Source organism: Notolepis coatsorum (assembly GCF_963971535.1).
Source record: "Notolepis coatsorum genome assembly, chromosome: 6".
Classification (NCBI taxonomy): Eukaryota; Metazoa; Chordata; class Actinopteri; order Aulopiformes; family Paralepididae; genus Notolepis; species Notolepis coatsorum.
In genome coordinates this window covers 135,447,276-135,469,310 of record NC_140170.1, presented here as the reverse complement: position 1 = coordinate 135,469,310, position 22,035 = coordinate 135,447,276, and the positions used below count along the sequence as shown (strand labels likewise).

Sequence of the window (22,035 nt, the reverse complement as noted above, 5' to 3'; positions counted from 1 at the left end):
TTATGAACCTATGAGAAGTGTCCATGTGGTTCTCTATGGTGTCACACCTCTTTTCTCTTTTATAATGATATGGACTTGCAGAAAGCAGCTGTTATACAAAGAATTTATAAATAAATCTCCCTAGGTCTATATGTTTTATACCAAGCGTTTTACAAGCGTTAAGTGTTGCAAAAGAGCTTCTCACCAATTCTTCACATTTTCTGTAATATTTATTAGTAAAATAATAACATCTATTAGTAAAATAATTATATATATTAGTAAAATAATTATATCTATTAACTGCTGTGTTGGTGCTTTTATTATTTTCCTTTCTTTGTTCTTATTGTTGACATTATTTTCTTTCAGGATTCAGGTCAACCAATCCCACTTGTTGCTGAGAGCTGTATTAGACACATCAATCTGTATGGTAAGTACCAGACTATTACCACTGAGCTGTATTAGATACATCAGTATTATACCTTAAGTCCCACTAGTACCACTGAGTTCTGAGTTGTATTAGATACATCAGTCTGCATGGTAAGACCCAGACTACTGAGCTGTATTGGACACATCAGTCTGCATGGTAAGACCCAGACTACTAGGCTGTATTAGACACATCAGTCTGCATGGTAAGACCCAGACTACTGAGCTGTATTGGACACATCAGTCTGCATGGTAAGACCCAGACTAGGCTGTATTAGACACATCAGTCTGCATGGCAGGTCCCAGACTACTAGGCTGTATTAGACACATCAGTCTGCACGGTAAGACCCAGACTACTGAGCTGTATTGGACACATCAGTCTGCATGGTAAGACCCAGACTACTGAGCTGTATTGGACACATCAGTCTGCATGGTAAGACCCAGACTACTAGGCTGTATTGGACACATCAGTCTGCATGGTAAGACCCAGACTACTAGGCTGTATTGGACACATCAGTCTGCATGGTAAGACCCAGACTACTAGGCTGTATTGGACACATCAGTCTGCATGGTAAGACCCAGACTACTAGGCTGTATTAGACACATCAGTCTGCATGGCAGGTCCCAGACTACTAGGCTGTATTGGACACATCAGTCTGCATGGTAAGACCCAGGCTACTAGGCTGTATTAGACACATCAGTCTGCATGGCAGGTCCCAGACTACTAGGCTGTATTAGACACATCAGTATGCATGGCAGGTCCCAGACTACTAGGCTGTATTAGACACATCAGTCTGTATGGTAAGACCCAGACTACTAGGCTGTATTAGACACATCAGTCTGCATGGCAGGTCCCAGACTACTAGGCTGTATTAGACACATCAGTCTGTATGGTAAGACCCAGACTACTAGGCTGTATTGGACACATCAGTCTGCATGGCAGGTCCCAGACTACTAGGCTGTATTGGACACATCAGTCTGCATGGCAGGTCCCAGACTACTAGGCTGTATTAGACACATCAGTCTGTATGGTAAGACCCAGACTACTAGGCTGTATTGGACACATCAGTCTGCATGGTAAGACCCATACTACTAGGCTGTATTAGACACATCAGTCTGCATGGCAGGTCCCAGACTACTAGGCTGTATTGGACACATCAGTCTGCATGGTAGGTCTCACTAGTACCACAAAGCTAAAGACGAAGGGCTAGAAGTGAGGGAGGGAGCTTTAGGTACATCTTTGTCTCACAAAGCGATGGATACATTAGAAAGAGTCACCTGTTTCCATAAACAGCTCCAGGTTAGCAGACCTGCTCTGCCTTTGTCCTCTGGACTCTCAGGTGGCAGCCGGCGATGTGACGTGAAGTACATGACAGCAGATCACAGACTTTCGACAGGCTCTTGTTTCTCCCTGTTTAGTCAGTCCAACCATTGACCTCACCCCTCAGACCTCCTCTCTGCTGCCTTCACATCTGTCGTTTAGCCCTGTGCTGTAGCCTGTAGCCTGAAGGCATTTTCTCTAGGACCTGGACCTAATGAAACTCCAGAAAACTGATTAAGGGCTCTCTAACTGAAACCATATGCTACAGCCAGGCTGAGGGGCCCTCTCCTGGAAGAAAAAAAAAAATCTCCCTTTTACGAGTAGATTACATTTCCTGCCCTCTGTTGTGTGTTTCAGTGGGCTTTCGTGTAGCCAGGCGTTTGGGGGGTAGAGATAATGGTGGGCTCTCTACCAGTATCTCTGAAATCTAAGGGCTGTGTGTTTTTGTGTTCTTAGGATTGCAGCAGCAAGGCATATTCCGCGTGCCTGGATCACAGGTGGAGGTCAATGATATTAAAAACTCATTTGAGAGAGGTGAGTCACTGTGGTGGCTGAAGGTAATTAACAGATAACTGTCTTATTTCCCCCTCTCATTCAGGTATACTGTACCATATAAACACATGAGACTGTCATCTCGATTGTTGGCTATTTATGTAATTTTTTCTTGTGACTTTTCTTACGTCTCACTGATTCTACCTTTTTATTGTCCTCACCAGGCGAGGACCCGTTGATTGACGACCAGAATGACCATGACATCAACTCTGTGGCAGGGGTCCTGAAGCTCTACTTCAGGGGGCTGGAGAACCCCCTCTTCCCCAAGGAGCGCTTCTTAGACCTAATTTCCACTATCAGTGAGTCCTGTGGAGGAGCAGCAGCTTGCACTAAACGACAATATTCACTCAATGCCATAGTAGTCTAATGTTTCTTTTTTGGAATATATCAATGATATCAAAGCCTCCATGGAGGCATGGATAGTGTAGAGAAAAACACTTGGCAGTGCTTTGTGGAACAGCAGTGAAGGGGGAGGGAGGGAGGGAGGGAGGGAGGGAGGGAGGGAGGGAGGGAGGGAGAGAGGAGGGAGGGAGGGAGGGGGGGGGGGGGGTTGGCCCATGCAGCAGCACATGGAAACAATCTTAACATCACTGTTCCTCTCTGCCTGTGATTTAACCCGATAGGAAGAAGCAGGGAGCATATGGGACACCTCAGTCTGCGTTGTTTAATTACAGTACAATCAGTGGACACTGACTGGACCTGTAGATTCCTTTCCTCACCTTGTTCCAAATTGACCTATCTCAATCCCCGTCCTCTGTTCTTGATCCTCCAATCACAACCGGTGCTTGTTGAAGAAAGCGACAGTTGTGATTGGAGGATCAAGAAAAGAGGATGGGGTTTGAAATAGGTAAATTGCTTCAGTTTGCCATAGTGGCACACAAGTGGGGGACATCTAATTAAAGTGTCAAGTAACAATGTTCGATCTCGCTCTCTCTCTGTCTGTTGTTTGATGGGGTCTTGCTGATGCTATATTATTAACCCTTTCAGGTGTATTAATAAGCTGCATGTGATTAGAATTTGGGGAACTGAACATTCTAACAGTGATTACTGCCCATTGAAAAATGGAGAGATTTAGAATTTTACTAAATAATTCTGAGAAAACATAATAAAAAAAATACAAATAGGAATGTACACCTGAAAGGGTTCAAAGGTCACGGAGGCTTAATGTCCATGTATTAGCATGTCATGTCTTTATTTGTCTCCCATGAGTCCTGGTGCTTAGCGGTGCTTAGCGCACTCTCCTGTGTGTTTCAGAGCTGGAGTCTGGAGCAGAGAGAGCGCATCACATCCAGCAGATTGTTGTGACTCTTCCTCGCACCATCATCATTGTCATGCGATACCTCTTTGCTTTCCTCAACCAGTGAGTCTGATGCCGACTGACACCGCACCTTAGGTGATACAGTAAAATTACGCAGGAGTGAGTTCACATTGTGCATTAAGAACCACAAAAGCTATTACACAACCAAGTCTGAAATCTTAGATTTTGATGGAAATTTACCAATTCTTAGAGTGAGGGAAGAGCCCGGCTCAGCAATGAATCGACAAACAATTTCCGAAGATATGGAGGTTCACATCCCATTTAAAACTACACCTGTCAGCTGAGCTTTAGAAGTTATTTACAGGCCCGGAAACCCATCCCTCACCCTAGTAATATACCTGTTCTGCTTTTTACTGGCCGTTATTAATGCCTTCTTTGCTCGGTTCCCCTGCAGAACAAAGAGTTAGATTTTTTACATCTTGAGTTTTACTCTTCCATTTTTTTATACCCTGTTGGAGCTGATCCAGGCGCAGATTTACTGCTCTACTTCAGCTTGTCAGCATGCAATAGGTCTGCTCTGAGCTGCTGTTAGAGCAGATGGGAGTGAGGATTTCACTAAAGAGATGATTGTAGAATGTGCTGTTGGCTGAGTTGATTTGTTGTGGGGAGCACTTTTCAGGAAAGTCATTGACCATAATCACATGGTGGCCATTTTGCTCTTATGTCATGCTCAGGTTGAGTGGGAACAGGGTAGAAAGGAACCCAACCTGAGCATGAAGCGTGATAATCACGTTGAGAACCACAGTTGTATCAAGTTTGACCAGTAGGGGTTTCTGTAAGAATGCAGTATACATTTTACAGCATAAAGTAAAATTGTGTAATAGAAAGACGCTTAATGTTCTTGAACCGAATGTGTTTTGCGCATCCAATATATTTCTATCGACGGTGGCTTACTTGAGCTCAGTAAAGTGAGTGGTGAAAGCTGTTGTCACATAGTTTTCTCTATGAGTCAACCCTGTAGTCGACCCCAATACTTCAGTCCCGTGGATCAGGCCCAGTGATGTGTTGCTTCTCTCACAGAGAATAACAAGGTCTGAATCATAAACTGTAAAAAATTGTTAGTTTGAATCCACTGTCTGGGAAACTCTGGGCCCAGAAAGTAATTAGAAGTACCAAACCCTGAGATGCCCTTGAGCAAGGCAGTTAACACCCAACTGCTCCAGTGGAGCTGCTCAGTGGGCAGCAGTGGAAGACTCTCAAGGTTTGAAACATAAACTGCAGTGTTGGGGAAACTACTCTCAAAGTGTAGTTTACCAAACTACTAGCAACTTCACAATGAAAGGTAGTTAAACAAAAAAAAAATCACTTATGCATACTGTTGTGAAGGGCCAGATTAAACCGAATATATATATTTATTTATATATATATATATTTAATTGTATTTGTATATTCTCTAATATTCCTTGATATCCCTTGTATATTCCTTGTACAATATGCATTGAATATCCATTCTAGCCTACTGAACATCCCATAATAGTCTCCATTCTACTATTGGTCGAGACCTTGGTGCCAGGCTGCCATACCCCCCAGACCCAGTTCAAACGTACCGCTCAACATGTACGAACAAGTCCTAGTTCCGCGTAGGAATCTGGCTACCGCACCACTAACGGTACTATTTGTTCATAGTGCGTATATATACTGCGCTACTAAAGTAGGACTTCCTTTTCAGTCCAGTTTCTTACCCTCCAATAGAGTGACAGACGTAAAGCCTCCCCGCGACGCCACGTGTGGGAGTAAGGCCAAGTTCGGCCTACCATCGGTATTGAGACATCGTGTATATTAATATTTGAATAGTCATATTTGGCACTATATCGTCGAGTTGGACGTAGTCTATTAAGCTAATAATAGTCTATTAATATATAGTGCTTCGTACGGTGAGAATACTACCGTAGTCAGTACCCCATCGTTTCGGGCAGAGAACTGGCTGCTTATCCAGGATGGTCGACCCCATGTGAGACTGCATCCGAGGAGCCCCAGAGCCGACGAGCGAGTGGACCTGTATACCGGATTATTCTACCGACGACAGCCCGCCTTCCCAGGCACGGATTATGCTTTGTGTACAGTGATTATTCCATGGATAAAGACCCCCGACACTGCCGTGTGTTGGAACCCCCCCCCCTGGAAAGGACGCAAGGTGAGGAGACGCTCTGCAAGACGAGGTCGCTTCACGTCTCTCCCCCGTGGACCGGAGAGAGCCGGCTCACAGAGAGTCCACCTGCTTTCATCTGTGGTCCAAGGATCGCTGGCGCACCGAGCTGCACAACTGTGGGTTCACCCAGGATACCCTTGGCCGGACGAGGCAGCCAGACTCTACCCCCCCCCCTCCTACTCCTGTTGTCTTACAAGCGACCGGATTACCCCCCTTAGTGTATCCAGTCTTATAATCATTAAAGTATCATTGCTGTTATTCCTTAACTATTCCAGGTCGTATATTTACCGCCTGCGCCATCAGAGATTGGACATTCTCTATTGATATACTAACGAATACTCTTTGCCATAAAAGTGCATACTATTTCAATTCATAAATGTAATTAAGTGATTAAGTGCTTGCTCTACACACCATTGCTGTGTAGTAATAAATACATACTTCGACTTCGTACATTTGTGTTGGATCCGTTTCATCTACGTGAGAGTGTTTATCATAATATATTTATGCCGAGTACTGGGTGGCCGAATATTAAGTACAAAGGTAGTGGTAGTAAGTATCATATCTAGTAATACAGTCAGGGAATTGTACCCCTCAGTTACACATACCCAGGAGTGTGTTTTAAAGGAACACGCCAACTTTTTGGGAAATTAGCTTATTTGCCATCTACCCTGGAGTTAGACAAGCAGATACATACCCTTTTCTTCACTGTGCATGCATTAGGGAACAGCCGCTCCGTTAGCCTAGCTTAGCATCATTCAGTGGAAGTAGGTGTGCCAGTGTAGCCTAGTTCCCAACAGTCACCCCCAATACACTCCAAATACAACTCCAAAACTTTCCTGTAAACATGTTGTGACCTATGTATTTACCACGTGGAGAAATAAAAAAGAATAATTAGACATTTTAGTTTTCTAAGCAGATATATACTCAGAATTGTCTTTTGCCGAATCACTGCTGCCTAGCTGGGCGCAGTGATTTCATCACCTCAAAAGCCCTGTTGTTTTTAGAAAAACTGGGCTTTTGAGGTTACTTAACAAGAGCAATGTTATATTTACAATTGCTTTCAAAGCTGTAGTTTTCAGGCTGTGAAACTTAAATTCTGTTGTATATTATTCATAACAGAATAAACTGTTTGTCTTGCTAGTAATGCTGGGTTCCTGGACCATGCTCTCCAACACAGCTTGTTTTGACTTGTGAAGATGCAAGATACAATCAAAAGGCTGTTCTCAATAATTCTTTCTAGCAAAATGACACAGTGCATCTTTAAAACAAATATAAAACTTTGGATTCATCATGTAGATGAATCATGTCAGTATTCACTAATAGTTGACATATCTCAAACTCTGCCCCTCTTTTCTTGATCCTCCAATCACAACTGTTGCTTTCCCTTTTTTTTTTTTTTTTATATAAAGTTGAGTCATTATTAATTAATACATTTTATTTTATGTTTTCATGCTGAATGTGTTATATTGTGGAACGATTATCAGTTTATCTCTGGTTAAGCACTGAATGCTGGAAACGCAATTTTCCACATCTGTCATTCAAATTGACCGATTGGGTTGACAATAATGATCCAGTGACTGCTGGTTGGCTAAGACGTTCTGTTTCTGAGGAAGGACCTGCTGTTGTGTCGACCACACATCTCACATCTTGTCTCCCCCCTCACAGTCTCTCACAGTACAGTGACGAGAACATGATGGATGCTTACAACCTGGCCATCTGTTTTGGCCCCACCCTGATGCCCATCCCGGACAGCGAGGACCCCGTGTCTTGCCAGGCGCAAGTTAACGAGGTCATTAAGACCATCATCATTCACAATGAGGTCATCTTCCCGAGCCACCGGGAACTGGACGGCCCGGTGTATGAGAAGTGCATGACTGGTGGAGAGGAGTACTGGTGAGGAGGGTTTAGAGCTTAAGGGGTTCAACACAGTGCGGATGGTTTAGCGCTAAGGGGTTCAACACAGTGAGGAGGGTTTAGAGCTAAAGGGGTTCAACACAGTGAGGAGGGTTTAGAGCTAAAGGGGTTCAACACAGTGAGGAGGGTTTAGAGCTAAAGGGGTTCAACACAGTGAGGAGGGTTTAGAGCTAAAGGGGTTCAACAACACACCGTCAGGAGGGTTTAGAGCTAAAGGGGTTCAACACAGTGAGGAGGGTTTAGAGCTAAATGGGTTCAACAACACACCATCAGGAGGGTTTAGAGCTAAAGGGGTTCAACAACACAGGTAATGAGGGTTTAGAGCTAAAGGGGTTCAACAACACAGGTAATGAGGGTTTAGAGCTAAAGGGGTTCAACAACACACGGTCAGGAGGGTTTAGAGCTAAAGGGGTTCAACAACACAGTGAGGAGGGTTTAGAGCTAAAGGGGTTCAACAACACAGTGAGGAGGGTTTAGAGCTAAAGGGGTTCAACAACACAGGTAATGAGGGTTTAGAGCTAAAGGGGTTCAACAACACACCGTCAGGAGGGTTTAGAGCTAAAGGGGTTCAACAACACACCGTCAGGAGGGTTTAGAGCTAAAGGGGTTCAACAACACACAGTGATGATGGTTTAGAGCTAAAGGGGTTCAACAACACACCGTCAGGAGGGTTTAGAGCTAAAGGGGTTCAACAACACACAGTGATGATGGTTTAGAGCTAAAGGGGTTCAAAAACACACAGTGAGGAGGGTTTAGAGCTAAAGGGGTTCAACAACACACTGTCAGGAGGGTTTAGAGCTAAAGGGGTTCAACAACACAGTGGGAGGGTTTAGAGCTAAAGGGGTTCAACAACACAGTGAGGAGGGTTTAGAGCTAAAGGGGTTCAACAACACAGTGAGGAGGGTTTAGAGCTAAAGGGGTTCAACAACACAGTGAGGAGGGTTTAGAGCTAAAGGGGTTCAACAACACACCGTCAGGAGGGTTTAGAGCTAAAGGGGTTCAACAACACACCGTCAGGAGGGTTTAGAGCTAAAGGGGTTCAACAACACACGGTGAGGAGGGTTTAGAGCTAAAGGGGTTCAACAACACAGTGGGAGGGTTTAGAGCTAAAGGGGTTCAACAACACACGGTGAGGAGTGTTTAGAGCTAAAGGGGTTCAACAACACAGTGGGAGGGTTTAGAGCTAAAGGGGTTCAACAACACACCGTCAGGAGGGTTTAGAGCTAAAGGGGTTCAACAACACAGGTAATGAGATTTTAGAGCTAAAGGGGTTCAACAACACACCGTCAGGAGGGTTTAGAGCTAAAGGGGTTCAACAACACAGTGGGAGGGTTTAGAGCTAAAGGGGTTCAACAACACAGTGATGATGGTTTAGAGCTAAAGGGGTTCAACAACACCGGGTAATGAGATTTTTGAGCTAAAGGGGTTCAACAACACACTCTTCCACTTTTTCCTTGTCTATATTACTACCTACTATACTAATATATCTCCACTACAACTACACTACAACACTGCAGCATCCAAGTTTCAACAATGTTTGATGAACATTGTTACTCAGCTGAAAGAGTTGTACCCTTCCTGCTGACTTGTTGTGCAGAACTTATAAAAGCGTCAGCTAAATGACTAAATGTAAATGTAAACACACGGTCAGGAGGGTTTAGAGCTAAAGGGGTTCAACAACACAGTGGGAGGGTTTAGAGCTAAAGGGGTTCAACAACACACCGTCAGGAGGGTTTAGAGCTAAAGGGGTTCAACAACACACCGTCAGGAGGGTTTAGAGCTAAAGGGGTTCAACAACACACCGTCAGGAGGGTTTAGAGCTAAAGGGGTTCAACAACACAGTGAGGAGGGTTTAGAGCTAAAGGGGTTCAACAACACACGGTCAGGAGGGTTTAGAGCTAAAGGGGTTCAACAACACAGTGGGAGGGTTTAGAGCTAAAGGGGTTCAACAACACAGTGAGGAGGGTTTAGAGCTAAAGGGGTTCAACAACACACCGTCAGGAGGGTTTAGAGCTAAAGGGGTTCAACAACACAGTGGGAGGGTTTAGAGCTAAAGGGGTTCAACAACACACCGTCAGGAGGGTTTAGAGCTAAAGGGGTTCAACAACACAGTGGGAGGGTTTAGAGCTAAAGGGGTTCAACAACACAGTGAGGAGGGTTTAGAGCTAAAGGGGTTCAACAACACACCGTCAGGAGGGTTTAGAGCTAAAGGGGTTCAACAACACACCGTCAGGAGGGTTTAGAGCTAAAGGGGTTCAACAACACACCGTCAGGAGGGTTTAGAGCTAAAGGGGTTCAACAACACACCGTCAGGAGGGTTTAGAGCTAAAGGGGTTCAACAACACACCGTCAGGAGGGTTTAGAGCTAAAGGGGTTCAACAACACACCGTCAGGAGGGTTTAGAGCTAAAGGGGTTCAACAACACACCGTCAGGAGGGTTTAGAGTTAAAGGGGTTCAACAACACACCGTCAGGAGGGTTTAGAGCTAAAGGGGTTCAACAACACACCGTCAGGAGGGTTTAGAGCTAAAGGGGTTCAACAACACACGGTCAGGAGGGTTTAGAGCTAAAGGGGTTCAACAACACAGTGGGAGGGTTTAGAGCTAAAGGGGTTCAACAAGCTGTCACATAGTTTTGTCTGAGTCGACCCTGTAGTTCCAATATCAGTCCTGTGGATCAGGCCCAGTGATGTGTTGCTCCTCTCACAGAGAATAACATGCTAATGTGTCTGTCTGCTCTTCACACCGAATGAGTCCTTATCTAGGAACTTTTTTTAGTAGCATATACTTGAATGAGAGCATATAGTAGTAAACACGTATTTGGGGGGGAAAAGAACCCTGCTCTGTCTTATCTATAGTGACTTACAACTAGTACAACCGCAGAATCGGCTCAAATTCTAGTATCGCCACCATACTGTAGCAAGCAGCCGAAAGAGCAGTACTAAGCAATAAACAGTGAGCAGTCAATAACCTGAGAATGAGAAGCTATAATGACTCAGTAGAAGGACAAGCCTATGATATGTGCAGATATAAGCATTACTTCTATCCCTCTCCCTGTAGCGACAGCCCCCATAGTGAACCAGGCACCATCGATGAGATCGACAATGGAACCGAGCCACATACCAGTGATGAAGGTCAGTTCTACTTGGTCAGACTACCTGTTTCTTTTTCTTTTCTGTTTCTTTTTTGCGATTTCTCAACATTAAGAGATCTCTCCATTGTCATTCTTTTATGTTGACATTTGACATTTGATTTGAGTTTGAGTGTGATTTTGATCTTGTAAAGGGACTATGCCAGCCAAGAATGGGCTATTTTATAGCAAAGAGTTTTCTGTGAAATACAGCTCTTTGTGTCTTGGTATTGTAGTCTTGCAAAACATTTAGGGAAATACACTTATTTATCATCTTCTTCATATACATTTTCTGACATAGCTAGGTTAGCTGCTGCCTACTGCTTCCAGTCCTTGTGCTAAGCTAGGCTAACATGCATCTGGACCTCTCTCTGGACACACAGAGATTAAACTGATATCAATCTTCTTGTCGAACTCTGGGGAAGATGGCAAATAAGTATTATTTCCCAAGATATTGGAGTGTTCCTTTAAACATTGAAGGCCTTAGGCATTGACCTAAAAAAAGCTTTTGATACAATAGATCATGAGATTTTACTGAAAAAGATGGACAGGTTTGGTGTCAGAGGGGCTGCTCTAGACTGGCTGAAAAGCTATATTAGTAACAGGCAGCAATTTGTTCTGATGGGTCAGCACAAGTCACAATGCTTAAACATTACCTGTGGTGTTCCACAGGGGTCAGTATTGGGACCCAAATTGTTAATTTTATACATAAATGATATATGTAAAGTATCTGACATACTGAAACTTGTTGTCTTTGCGGATGACACAAACATTTTATGTTCGGGGGATGACCTTCAGCAGCTTTTAGAAGTGGCAAACATAGAAATGGACAAATTAAAAGGTTGGTTCAACACAAATAAGTTATCACTCAATTTGAAAAAAACCAACTTCATGATATTTGGAAATTGTAAAATAATCACTGATCCTCAACTGAAAATTGATAATGTAAAAATTGAGAGAGTATATAACAAGTTTCTAGGGGTCTAGACCACAAACTCTGCTGGAAACCCCATATAAAATATTTGTGTTCAAAGTTACCGAGAAGTATTGGTATACTGGGCAAGACTAGATATATCCTGAATCAGAAAACTCTATATACATTATATTGCACACTCATTGTACAATATCTATCATATTGTGTTGAAATCTGGGAAATACTTATAAAAGCAACTTATAAAAGATATGCACACTGCAAAAAAGAGCCATACGGGATAGTACATCATGGTAGATATTTAGATCACACAAATAGTCTGTTTGTAAGGAGTCAAACATTAAAATTCATGGACTTAATCAAATTCAAATCTGCACAAGTTTCTGGCAATAAAAAACAAATTACCAAGCAACATAAAAAAAAATCACGGCTAGAGAGAGTGTTTATGATTTTAGAGGGACATTAGCTTTAAAGCAACTCTTAAAAGTATGTGCATTGCAGTTTGTGGGGTATCACTCTGGAATGGTCTGGATGCGAATATAAAATTAAGCAAAAATATCAATACATTTAAAGGTAGCTATAAACAAGCACTTATGGACACATATAAGAGAGAGGAGCTTGAGCAGTAATGTGACTGCCTATTATTTTTTCTCATTTGGATATTTGGATATATAAAAAACTGTACTTTTATTTTACTTTTTATTTGTTATATTATTTTTATTTTTATTAAATTATAATGTCAAATATTGTAAGGAAGGGGCAGGGCTTGATACGTTGTTTTACTTCCCCCTGTTCCTTCTCGAACACTTATTGTATGGAAATAGTCTTTGACTATTTACCTTTTTGTTTTTTAAACTTGTTTTATGTTTCTATGTTCGAGACAAATAAAAATCAAATCAAATCAAAATACATAAGCTTATGACTGGTTATGGATGCTGACTGCATTATGTTTGAAGCTAAGAATGTGTCAAGGAAATATAAATATAAACAAATACTTTTATTTATATTTCTCCATATTGCAGTATTGCACATTGTACAAAGTAGATTTAGGTTATCTATATTTGTACATGGGGTTGACTTAGAATATAATCTGAATAGTGATGCACCGATGTGAAAATTGTGGCCGATACCGATAACCGATATTAATATTGCTGTTCTGGCCGATACCGATATTTACCGATGTCGATATCTCTGTATAGAAAACACTTTTTTATGATAATCAAATAAAGAGCTATTTTCCAAAACGCATAATTTTTTTACTTTTGTAACTTATTTTCAGAAATGACTGATATTTTGAAACTATTTAAGGCCAAAACATGTAAAAAGAATATCGGCCCTATCTTGATATCGGACCGATACCGATGTGTAAAAAAACGGCCATATCGGCGGCCGATATATCGTGCATCACTAAATCTGAATATTATATCAGGGGGGGCTGTTTATACAGGCATTGTGTTATTATTATCGATAGAGTATACATATGTCTCACCTGTCCAGCAGATCAGACCCTCATCTTATTTTTTTATTTCATATTGTATCTTTACCTTTTATTCTTATACTTTTATTATATTATATTACCCTGCCCTCCCCTATGACCCCTGAATTTCCCCAAGGGGATTCATCAAATTTATAAAATACATACGTATTCTCCTTGCCCTCCTCCCCTGCTTTGTCTGTCTTTGTTCAGCCTTAGTAAACAGCTCCCATGGGACTCTGTCTCCTTTGTCCTGTATTTTGCTGTTTCTCTTCAGAGCTCTGACTGAATAATTGGACCAGACACTCTGGCCAAATCAAAACATGTTGTAATGCAAGTGATGATGTCTCTGGTGTCAACAGCAGAGTATGAATTGGGCCAGACTGCACAGTGTAGTGTGGTCTGCGTGGTGTAGTGTGGTCTGCATGATGTAGTGTGGTCTGCGTGGTGTAGTGTGGTCTGCATGGTGTAGTGTGGTGTGGTATAGTGTTGTCTGCATGGTGTAGTGTAGTGTGGTCTGCATGGTGTAGTGTGGTCTGCGTGGTGTAGTGTAGTGTGGTCTGCATGGTGTAGTGTGGTCTGCATGGTGTAGTGTAGTGTGGTCTGCATGGTGTAGTGTGGTCTGCATGGTGTAGTGTGGTCTGCATGGTGTAGTGTGATCTGCATGGTGTAGTGTGGTCTGTATGGTGTAGTGTGGTCTGCATGGTGTAGTGTGGTCTGCATGGTGTAGTGTGGTCTGCATGGTGTAGTGTGGTGTGGTCTGTGTGGTGTAGTGTGGTCTGCATGATGTACTGTGGTCTGCATGGTGTAGTGTGGTCTGCATGGTGTAGTGTGGTCTGCATGATGTACTGTGGTCTGCATGGTGTAGTGTGGTGTGGTCTGCATGGTGTAGTGTGGTGTGGTCTGCATGGTGTACTGTAGTGTGATCTGCATGGTGTACTGTAGTGTGGTCTGCATGGTGTAGTGTGGTCTGCATGGTGTAGTGTGGTCTGCATGGTGTAGTGTAGTGTGGTCTGCATGGTGTAGTGTGGTCTGCATGGTGTAGTGTAGTGTGGTCTGCATGGTGTAGTGTGGTCTGCGTGGTGTAGTGTAGTGGTTCTCAACCTTTTTACACCAAGTACCACCTGAGAACGTAGCTGACTCTCCAAGTACCACCATATGACCGACGTTAAAATACAGTCTATGCACAGTTCACGCAGGAGGCAAATTTATTTCTAATACCATTATTTATTGTTAATGTTTGTCAGACACAGCCACAATGTACAAAGGGGTAGCACTAGAACTAGCAAACTCTTCCACACAATTATCATACAATGCAAGGGGCATTGAAAACATAATAACTAACATTCTCACATACAGTAGCAAGTGATCAAATTAGGAACAACTGTATTTCAGCAAATGTACTTCATTCAAACACTCTCTCTCTCTCTCTCTCTCTCTCTCTCTCTCTCTCTCTCTCTCTCTCTCTCTCTCTCTCTCTCTCTCTCTCTCTCTCTCTCTCTCTCTCTCTCTCTCTCTCTCTCTCTCTCTCTCTCAAATACTTTGTTCTATCCCTACCCTTTTACAATATAGAGGAGTGAAATTCTTTAAATACAGATTTATAAATTAGCAGATGATTTATAAATTATAAAATAGATTACATTATGATCACATTCCATTTGAATTATTTCATATTTTATGACAATTCTACATCAGGTATTGTGTCATCTGCAAACTTAATGACCATGTTGGACTTAATGACCATGTTGAAGTTGTACATGGCTACACAGTCGTGGGTGTACAGGGAGTAGAGAAGGAGGCTTAAGACACAGGGGGCTCCTGGGTTGAGGGTCAGGGGGGTGAGGTCCCATCCTCACCACTTGGCAGGTTTAGATGATTGAAATATTTTCCAAAAGAAGGAATAGATAGATAGATAGATAGATAGATAGATAGATAGATAGATAGATAGATAGATAGATAGATAGATAGATAGATAGATAGATAGATAGATAGATAGATAGATAGATAGATAGATAGATAGATAGATAGATAGATAGATAGATAGATAGATAGATCATATTTATTTAAGCATGTCACTACCAAAAATGGTAAATGATCCACTTCACTTTATTATAAAAATACCTAGAAACTTTGAGGTACCCTAGTAGACTTTGGAAACGGATTTCACACGTGAACTATACGCTTAATCACTATCACTTACTAACACTCACTCACTCACTCACTCACTCACTCACTCACTCACTCACTCACTCACTCACTCACTCACTCACTCACTCACTCACTCACTCACTCACAGTTAACCACTCTGCCCCTAGTGGTGGCTAACAGGCATGGCAAATTGTGTAAAATCAGTTCAATCTAGATGTGAGAATGCTTCACATCTAATATGGTGGCAGTCTATGTAATTCCCCTCTAAATGTAAAAAGTTATGTAACTGTTTGTATTTCGGCATCTGTTTCTGTTTTCAGAGGTGGAGCAGATTGAGGCCATAGCTAAGTTTGACTACGCAGGACGCACTCCCAGGGAGCTGTCCTTTAAGAAGGGAGCCTCTCTGCTGCTGTATCACCGAGCGTCTGAGGACTGGTGGGAGGGTCGTCACAACGGTGTTGATGGTTTGATCCCTCATCAGTACATTGTGGTGCAGGACCTGTGAGTATCAGTAGTATAGTCATTTCAAACAGCATTTGCACACCTGCGTACAATGCGACAGGTGTGTAAGAGAAGACAATTAGGGATCAAAGCTCCTGTCTTTTGCACTTTAGAACATTGTTTTAAAGGGTAAGTTCAGAATTTTGGAGCCCTATTTCCTACTTACCAATGATGTTGTCTTTCTCAGCACAATCTTCATACTGGATACCTGCAGCTCAACCTATTCCACAGTGGATCCAATGCAAATAATTTATTATTATATATATCTTTGGGCTTTTCTGTATTTTTCACCCATCCCAATTTGAGTTGTTATGCCAATTCCCTTCCTGGTCGTTGCGCGCATTGCCCCACTGTCAGCCTGGGGAGGGTGTAAAAGGGATGGGAATCGAGAATCGGAATCGATTGGGAACCGGTTCCTATTTGTCCGATTCCTGGAATCGCATGCCTCCGTGACTATCAATTCCTCTCATCGATGCCATGTTTTTCCGACAGTTGCGCATTTAAAAACAATAACGTTAGCGCCACGCATGCAGCCATAGCAGACTATTTGATTCCTTTATTGCGACCATTTTGTGTGTGCAGTGAAAACTGAAAGTGCTTTGCATCCTAGTCATTCATTTACATGGTAAAGTAACGTTAGCCGCTAGTTAGCTAAATAGCCATGCTCATTGCAGAGAGAGACAGAGAGAGAACACTGGCACGGGTGGGGGGGAGGGAGTGTGTGTGTGTGTGTGTGTGTGTGTGTGTGTGTGTGTGTGTGTGTGTGTGTGTGTGTGTGTGTGTGTGCGTGCGCGACATCAGAGGAGGTAGAAGCCTCGGAATTTTGGTAGGTGAATAGCTTTCCTAGATGTTACTTATGTGTCAGTTATGTTTTTACTTTTAACCTTTATTTATACAGGTAGGTTATTGCTAACGAATTCTCTTTTGCAATAACGACCTGTTGAATGCAACTACAGTACAATAGATTCAATTATTTCTCAAATACATTATTTTATTTAAGTGTATAGTTAATAAAAAAAATTACAGTTTTGTATTTTTCTTACATGGGGGCTCAACAATAAATGATAAATGACTATCAGAAATGTCAAGTTGCATGTTGTTATTTTAACCAGCTTAGTTCTGTTGCATTTCCAATTTATTAATTTAAAGTGTAAATGTATCAGGAACCGATAAGGGAAACGACAAAGAATCGGATCGATAAGCAGAATCGATAATGGAATCATATTGATAAAATCAATTCCCATTCCTACCACATGCGTCCTCCAATACATACGCCAGCCGCTTCTTTTCACCCGACAGCGAGGAGTTTCACTGGGGGAACATAGCGCGTGTAGAGGTTCACACTATCTCCCCCAGATCCCCTCCCTGCTGAACAGGCGCCCCGACCGACCAGTAGGAGTCGCAGTTTACAACGACCAGGACACATACCCCACCGGCTTCCCACCCGCTAACACTGCCGGAGGTACCGCTGACAGCTGGATTCAAACCCAGAGTCTCTGCGGTGGTAGGCGAGTGCTTAGTCCACTGCGCTACCCAGCCACCCCCAACAAATAATGAATCTTTTAACAGTGGCCCCATTAACCTTACATTAGTCTTGTGGCTAACTAATGAGGAGCTGGTATCAAGTTCAGTTTATTTTATTTATTTATTTGCAGGGATCATGTTGCACATTAATTACATTTTTTGTAAAAATAGAATAGAATAGAAATACTTTTATTATCCAGAGGGAAATTTGACACTGCAAATCGCTCAACATTTAAACATTTAAACATTTAGACAGAACAGGTCACGAATAAGAATGACAAAACAAATCAAATCAAATTGCCTAAGATAAGAGTAGAATAAAATAGAATAAAATATACAGTAAATAAATACAGTAAAAATATACTGAGGTCTACAGTAGGTGTAATATTGCACAGTGCTGTTTCAAAACTAAGAGTCCAGGAAGATGGTAACTGTCACTCTGTGCTCAGTGATGCAGTGAGGCACAGTGATGCATTGTATAGTCTGATGGCTGTTGGAATGAAGGACTTCCTGTGCCGTTAAGTGCTGCATTTAGGTAGTGTGAGCCTGGCACTGAACATGCTCCTCCTGTCAGCCAAGTCATTGTATAGTGGGTGGGAGGGGTTTTCCCTGATGGCCTGGAGCTTAGCAAGGCTCCTCCTCTCCGCCACCCTCACTAGGGAGTCCAGCTCCACCCCAACCACGCTACTGGCCTTCCTGACCAGCTTATCCAGCCTGTTTGTGTCCCCTGCTCTCAGTCCGCTGCCCCAGCAGGTCACAACGTACAAGAAGGCGCCCGCCACCACAGACTCATAGAACATCCTCAACATCCTTGTACAGACATTGAAGGATCTCAGCCTTCTAAGGAAGTAGAGTCGTAGAACAGCATGAGACAGTAAGTAATACAAGTAGTACAGCATGAGACAGTAAGATACAAGTAGTACAGCATGGGACAGTAAGACACAAGTAGTACAGCATGAGACTGTAAGATACAAGTAGTACAGCATGAGACTGTAAGATACAAGTACCGGTAGTACAGCATGGGACAGTAATATGCAAGTAATCCTACAGCATGAGACAGTATCCTACAGCATGACACAGTAGGATTACAAGTAGTACAGCATGGGACTGTAAGATACAAGTAGTACAGCATGAGACAGTAAGAGACAAGTAGTACAGTATGAGACAGTAGGATTACAAGTAGTACAGCATGGGACAGTAAGATTATAAGTAGTACAGCATGGGACAGTAAGATACAAGTAGTACAGCATGAGACAGTAGGATTACAAGTAGTACAGCATGGGACAGTAAGATACAAGTAGTACAGCATGAGACAGTAGGATTACAAGTAGTACAGCATGAGACTGTAAGAGGCAAGTAGTACAGCATGGGACAGTAAGATTATAAGTAGTACAGCATGGGACAGTAAGATACAAGTAGTACAGCATGGGACAGTACGATTATAAGTAGTACAGCATGAGACACCTAGGTTCTTGGCGGTCGGGGATGAAGCCACGGCTACATTCTCCACTGATAGAAATGTCGTCAACAGGGAGGATTTGGCCGGCAGGTGAATTAGGTTCAGTTTGAGGTGGTTGGTCATCATCCAGGCAGAAATATCAGACAGGCAGGCTGAGATCTGCTCAGAGACTTGGATATCTTAGGAAGGAGAGGAAGAGTTGAGTGTCATCGGTATAGCAGTGATATGAGAAGGCATGAGACGTGATAATGTTACCAAGAGATTTGGTGTAGAGAGAGAAGAGGTGGGGTCCAAGGACCAAGCCCTGGGGGACACCCATCTGTACGGTGCGTCTCCATGATACTTGGTAGGAGCGGTTGTTGAGCACAGAGCCTACAACTCCCATTCCTGCAAGGGATGCAAGGAGGATCTGTTGGTTGACTGTGTCGAAGGCTGCTGACAGGTCCAGGAGAATCAGGACAGAGGAGAGGCCTTTCGCTCTTGCTGAGTGAAGAGCCTCTGTGACTGCTATGAGGGCTGTCTCTGTAGCTCTGTAGCCTCATTGACCTGTTCTGAAGCCTGAATGATAAGGGTCTAGGAGGTCGTTCTGTAATAGATGATCAGTGAGCCATGCAAAACTTGATAAACAATGATAAAACACTGATGTAAAAATGTTAACCACACTGTCAGTGTCGATCGGACCCGGTACCGGGCCGAGATTTATTTAACGTTGCACAAATAGATCAATACAGTCCATATTAACTGATGTGGTGTTTCTTTTTCAAATTTAGCCAAGAGTAAAGACCCTAATCCTATCAAAACAGCAGTCAAAATGTATATTTTCAGCACTACGTTTGTTTAGCAATGATTTTAAGTGTTATTAGCTAAATATGAGTTTATAAATAATCTCTGCACATTGCATCGGAAAGCGTTTGATTTAGACACGAGAACGAGAAGCACTCATGAAATCGTTATAGTCCAGAGAAAGAGGAGACCCAGGGCTTTCGATTGACGTCTACATTTCATAAAACTACACTACCCAGCTCACACCAGCCGGCGACAACAGAAGTAAAAAAAGAATTGTTCTTACAAGCATTGACGTGAATATCGTGTTTATATTTCACAAACCTCAACGTTATTGCCATAAAATACAACATATATTGTTTCTTTTTTTTGACGCGGCTGTCGGCCATTATATAAAAGTAACTGTACTTACAGTAGATTTCATTCACGGTCTTTGCTGCCCTATACTGGGCTTCATCCAGATTTAACACTGGTATTCCCATAGAGGAGATATTGGCCTTTGAAATGATGTATGACTCAACCCTATGAAGCCATTTATAGGCCTGGCATTTTATATTCTATATTCATATTTCATATTGCATGTGTCCGGATGGCAAAATTCAGTACTGTATCTACAAAAAAACCTGTAAATGATATGCCCTTTGTTTATTTGCTTTATTTGCTATTTACTATACTTGATCTCAAGAAATAGCTGAATGAGCTCAGTGGCATCTTTTAGCTTTTGGTCCTTGTCAGCATGGTGTTATTCACCGTCAAAGATAAAAAAAAATAAAAAAAAAAGGATAAAACTAATAATAATAATAATTTTGGTTCATTACAATTTACTCAAGCATAGTAACAGACACAATATTTATGACACTGTGAATACATTCCCTGAGGTCCATATATGTCCATAGATACCAAGAAGATGCAAATGAACCTTCCCTATTGTTAGGTTTTAGTGAGTTTTTCCGTATGTCTAGGAGTGCTTGCATTCTTTCATTTATTTGCATTTATCAAAAAAAATTGGACCTTATGTTATGGTGTTCTTGTTCTGTTCTTGACTTATTGTTATGTTTTCTTCTTGACTTGTTTAAAGAAGACCTGTACGGCCCATGGGGACATTAACGTGTGTTGTCGGGCCTTATAAATAAATTTGATTTGATTTGATTTAGACGTGGAGCAATCTTAAATGTACTTGGGTATGTAATTTTAGGCAAATTTTGGGAAAATATGGCTAACTCATTCAGCGCCAGGGATTAGCCGGGTCCCGTTGTAGCTATGCCATGCTTTAAAGATAGGAGTGCGTCACCTTGTTTGTAGAGCTATATTCTATATTATAGCTATGGAGACAATACTATAGTCATTTGACACTGACTTTCTTCCGTCCAAGATGCAAAAAAGAGATAATTTTTTCACGCATATGTTCACGCGGTATCCCGTGGTGAATATAAGTATAATTTCAGAGTGATCCGGGATAATTCCTGGGAAGCAAGTAATAGGGCACAACGTGAATTCTACTATAAGCGTTGGCGTTTCTTGGACATGCTACTAATAATAGGAATTATGTTTCATCATGAATGCATCATAGTCCTTACCTGTGGTCGGTGGTATTCCAAAAAGAATATTCCAATTGTCTGATCGCGATTCCCAGTATTGGTGTCCATCTGGTCCCGGACATAATTTGGCACAATTTATGGATCAAGTGTGCCAGATGCGCTTCGAATAGGTCTGATGAAGCGACTTACTCTGCTCCGTCTAAATATAGCGCCCGGAGACATTTGAGTGTAACACAGAGTAAGATATACGTTTTCAAAGGGTGGGCAACACTGCCATCTGGCAGGATGCGGCCAGTATTGCACTTTGGCAATCTCAAAATCCTTTCATATGGCAACACAGAATAAAAATAAAAATAGTGAATAAAAGAAAAAACGACCAAAACCCGAGATATCTCGTGTCTGGCGTCCAACGCATGGCAAGTTAACCAGATATATCTCGGGTCTGGCAATTAAAGAGTTAACAGGTTAATAAAATGTTAATAACCACAATGTTAATGTAAAAAAATTAATAGACATACTCAATACACACTAGCCATGCAGCGAAGACCGTCCAGCAACAGGCAGCCGAACATGGGTTCGGCTCAAACAAGGGACTAAACACGTTTCGCAATTATGCCACATCAATGTGGAACGCCGTACCCACAGCCGTAAAAAATGTGAATCCCTACCCACCTTCAAAACAGCTCTCAAAGAGCACCTACGGGAGGCTGCAATTCGAAACTGGCCCCCGTAAATGTCAGATACCCACCCTCCCACCCCCTCCTAATGTACAGTTTCCTCCCCCTCGTATGTATATATTTTCTGTTAGGATCTCTGTTTAACACATTCGCGGCCATTCAATTTCCCCATCTAGCTATAGCTGGGCCAGCTTTCCATTACATAGTTTCACTGTG

The 22,035-nt window shown here is 42.3% G+C and overlaps 1 protein-coding gene across 3 annotated transcripts in view; it reads left to right on the top strand.

Moving 5' to 3' along the window:
- srgap3 (SLIT-ROBO Rho GTPase activating protein 3) overlaps positions 1 to 22,035 on the top strand; it is a gene marked incomplete at its 5' end in the record, with an annotated part of 227,160 nt that overhangs the window by 196,835 nt on the left and 8,290 nt on the right. For all 3 annotated transcript variants that reach the window (XM_084316103.1, XM_084316101.1, XM_084316102.1), the window contains 7 exons: positions 346 to 406; positions 2,180 to 2,257; positions 2,440 to 2,574; positions 3,530 to 3,635; positions 7,408 to 7,635; positions 10,715 to 10,788; positions 15,658 to 15,838. In XM_084316103.1, the coding sequence (XP_084172229.1) occupies positions 346 to 406; positions 2,180 to 2,257; positions 2,440 to 2,574; positions 3,530 to 3,635; positions 7,408 to 7,635; positions 10,715 to 10,788; positions 15,658 to 15,838 (863 nt within the window). The remainder of the gene's footprint in view (positions 1 to 345; positions 407 to 2,179; positions 2,258 to 2,439; positions 2,575 to 3,529; positions 3,636 to 7,407; positions 7,636 to 10,714; positions 10,789 to 15,657; positions 15,839 to 22,035) is intronic.